The sequence below is a fragment of the Sinocyclocheilus rhinocerous genome, unplaced genomic scaffold, assembly GCF_001515625.1.
Source record: "Sinocyclocheilus rhinocerous isolate Xijiao unplaced genomic scaffold, SAMN03320098_v1.1 scaffold2196, whole genome shotgun sequence".
NCBI classification, from domain to species: domain Eukaryota; kingdom Metazoa; phylum Chordata; class Actinopteri; order Cypriniformes; family Cyprinidae; genus Sinocyclocheilus; species Sinocyclocheilus rhinocerous.
This window is the reverse complement of record NW_015656189.1, coordinates 124,769-128,704: the sequence shown is the minus strand read 5'-3', so window position 1 is coordinate 128,704 and position 3,936 is coordinate 124,769. Positions and strand designations below refer to the sequence as shown.

The window sequence follows — 3,936 nt, the reverse complement described above, 5'->3', positions numbered from 1 at the left end:
GGCCTTGACTTTCCATTCACCAAAGATCCTAGGATCTCAGCTGATGTCTCTTTTTCACTTTCCACTGGGAAGAAACTCCCAATCACCATCGAGTCAGAGCATCTTTGGAGTTCATCACTCTTTAAACCCGGAAGAAGGTGATCGCGACACCTACACCACCGAACCTCCAAACCATCAAGACTTTCATCCGAGACTGCATCCGTACACTCGTTCCAGGCCAAGGCAATGCAAGTATCGTACATTTAACTAAACGAAACAGAGGTTTAGTATAAGCTGTAGACCCCGTTCTAAAACGGCGCTGATGGCTTTACTCAGGTGTTTAACTGACTCTTTTCATAGCTTCATTCTCTGGTTTTCCTATGAAAGTATTTTCTGTGGCCACGGAAATATTTCCTACCTAGAGTTGATATGAACTTACACTGAATGTTCGCTGGACGAACAGATTGGTTGATGGCAATTTAATTCTGCTACAGTTACTACTGGCAGCTGATATAAATAGTTGTAATTAATCATAATTAATTGTAATTATTTATATACATTTCCCTTTTGAGCTAATTTTGCTACACATTACTGAATATGATTGGATTCTTTTAAACAACATTTACAACATGAACATTTACTTTAAAAACATTGCTTGTATTGTTAATATCTAACCTGTTATTTTTGTAATCTGTATGTTTCAATATAAATCGTCTAATTATTGTTATGATGTGCATTTGTTGTTTCATCATTACTATCACTGACAGATATAAAAATTCCTTTGTTAATGACCAATTTCATCAGTAATTGCATTGATGATCTTTTGATTGGCTTGTTTCTTTCAGAGTGAAAAAACTTAATTGGTAACGTCTGGTTAGAACCAAACCGGGTACTGACCAACAATGCCTCCCACATCATACCACACAGATAGCCGGTCGGCCTGAACCTCCTTCCAGCCAAAGTTGTTGCTGAGATAAAATGGAAGCCAGAAGAAGAAAGAGTAGTTGACCAGCTTCAGACATGCATAGGCCAGAGAATACTGCAGGAGACAGACAATAAATAAATCTCAAGTCTATTCGACAATAGTGGCCCATTTTTAGTATGCAAGTAAGAAAGCATTTAATTGGACACTGACAGGAATGACTCCTGGCAGGCAGAAGGCCTGGAGAAAGCCGATGGCTTTGGGCTGTGGTTCAGGCTCCTCATCCCGCTGCTGTATGGAGTAATCATCACATAACTCATCTTCATCATCACTCATCAGAGGACGCTGACTGTCTGAGTCTCTTGTCACTGATCTCAGACCTGTCTCAGAGTAGTCACTTAGTCCTTAAAAAAAAAAAAATGTATTCACATGCCTTCATTGTGGCAAGATTGTTTTACAGAGAGGTGTTCTAATCTCTTTTCTATTGCACTGCAAGAATAATGACCAACTAATAAGATTTATGCATTTGGTCACATGCCCAGAGCTGCTGCTGTTACTTTAAACCAGAGGTCCCCAACCACCGGGTCGCGACCCACTACCGGGCCATGGAAAAGCTGCTACCGGGTCGCAAGAACATTCTGGGAAAATGTGTATAGATATGACGTTCTGTTATTTATTGCGCATTAATGATTGTTCTAATTATTCTGTATTTTTGTTATATGCGATAGATATGGAGTAGCAATTTGATGATTTCATGTTCAATTTGTAAATGAAAGATTGCTCTGATCTGTCATATAGGGGTTAAACGGATCGCAGTTGATCCATGATATGTATGGACCAGACCCCACCATTCGGCACGCATGTGATTAGCAGATTAATTTGCCAATTTACAAGTACAAGCGATTTTAAACCACAAGAAGAAGAAAGAAAGTGATTCATTACTCACGCGCTGTTCTCACACACAGTCAAAGCGCGCACAAGCATAGAAACATGTTTCAGATAGCGCGCCAATACCGAATCGATTCCTCTTTCATGTCTCCCTGCGTTTGAGATACATAGGCTACACATAAAATGATGTCAAAAAACCCTTCACGGCATGCTCATTCTCTGTGGTTTAATTTTTTTTCCTGTTTAAATCATCCGATTTGTGAATTTGTTATTTGTTAAAAACCATATGATCCATTGAAATATATATATATATATATATATATATACATACTGTACATATATATATATATATATAAAGTACTCTGTGGACTGACGAGACAAAAGTTGAACTTTTTGGAAGGTGTGTGTCCCATTACGTCTGGCGTAAAAGTAACACTGCATTTCAGAAAAAGAATATCGTACCAGCAGTAAAATATGGTGGTGGTAGTGTGATGGTCTGGCACTGTTTCAGGGCCTGGAAGACTTGCTGTGATAAATGGAACCATGAATTCTGCTGTTTACCAAAAAGTCCTGAAGGAGAATGTCCGGCCATCTGTTCGTGACCTCAAGCTGAAGCGAACTTGGGTTCTGCAGCAGGACAATGATCCAAAACACACCAGCAAGTCCACCTCTGAATGGCTGAAGAAAAACAAAATGAAGACTTTGGCGGACCAAGGGGGACGGCCGGACTTTAGTTTCGCGTATAATAGTCTAACTCATTGTGTAAAATCGTCTAACTGAATGCTTTTAGATGGAAAAGCTGCCCATAACTAGGATTGATTTTCTTCGTAATAATAGCATAACTAAATAGATTTGGCAAATAATCCAGTGTATCTGCCCTTCTGTTTTGGATAGCGTCAAATGATTTTACAATGCATTTTCAGAGGGGCGCAAAGTAGCCAATCACAGAAATGTTTGTTGATTTCTACACGCAATGGCCAATCAGATGTGTTTAGGTTGAAATCCACGCACTCACCGCTTTTTGTCCGGTGCTGAGTTCGATCATGCTCGTAACTTCTAAGGGTGGGAATCACCAGAGGCCTCACGATACGATATTATCACGATACTTGTGTCACGATACAATATTATTGCGATTTTAAATATATTGCGATATTCTGCGATATATTGCAATTTACTACCTTTTTCCAACTTCAAATTATGTCCCCAAAGGAAAACTTTGACAACATCTGTTTTAACTAAAAAGAAACATTTCTCAGTTTGTTTATTTCACTTCAGTTTTATTTTTGCGGTGCAAAATGGGATTGTCAAGCAGACAAACTGACCAACACTTTCATGAAAACCTGTCATAAAAGTTGTATGCACCTGGCAAACTCAACTATTTGTATTACAGTCTAATCTAGTCCACCTTAATTAAATGTAAACAGGTATGCACTGCTGTGCTACTACAGGTATTTTGAACAGTGCAACTTGAAATTGTACTAAAAAGTTGTGCAGACCCTTCAGCAATTGGGGAATTTGAAAGTAAATTACTGTTAAATTTAAATTAAATTAAATAAAACATGTAGTCTTACATCTAGGGATGCACCGAAATGAAAATTCTGGGCCGAAACGGAAACCGAAAATTCTGGATGCACTTGGCCGAAAACCGAAACTGCTTTGTAATGATTATTTATTATTTTTTTTAAATGATATAAAGTAATTTTGTCTACTTATTCAGGTTTTTGATGTTATTGGGCCTTGTATCTTAGAAAAAATAAATAAGAGTCTTTCTGTTGGATTTGATGTCTCTGTTGTCCTTTGTATGTACTACCTCTTGTACCATATGATTTTTATGTTGTTTTGATTGGTGTTTTATTAATCTGATTTTATAATTTCTTGTACAGCACAATGGTCAACGACTGTTGCTGTATTGTGCTATATAAATAAACAAAACAAACAAACAGTACAGCTGAACTAGCCTACACCATGTTACAGCACAGTAGAGCTACTGCAAACCGGAACAAATAGGCCTATACTGCATAGAAATTTCCTGTCAGCGCGTTATTTGAGCGGACTTTGCTTTTCCGATGAGCATGAGCGTTACACGAGCGGAACGCACATTCATAGATCGGAATATTGAGCGGAGCGTCAAACGGCGCAGTTACGAG

The 3,936-nt window shown here is 38.3% G+C and overlaps 1 protein-coding gene across 1 annotated transcript in view; it reads right to left on the bottom strand.

Annotated features, from left to right (window-relative positions):
- LOC107719875 (sugar phosphate exchanger 3-like) overlaps positions 1–3,936 on the bottom strand; it is a 24,498-nt gene that overhangs the window by 3,141 nt on the left and 17,421 nt on the right. Inside the window, exons 8-10 of the mRNA XM_016527415.1 lie at positions 2,252–2,315; positions 1,115–1,305; positions 877–1,018 (exon numbers count right to left, since the gene is read on the bottom strand). Of these exons, the coding sequence (XP_016382901.1) occupies positions 877–1,018; positions 1,115–1,305; positions 2,252–2,315 (397 nt within the window). The remainder of the gene's footprint in view (positions 1–876; positions 1,019–1,114; positions 1,306–2,251; positions 2,316–3,936) is intronic.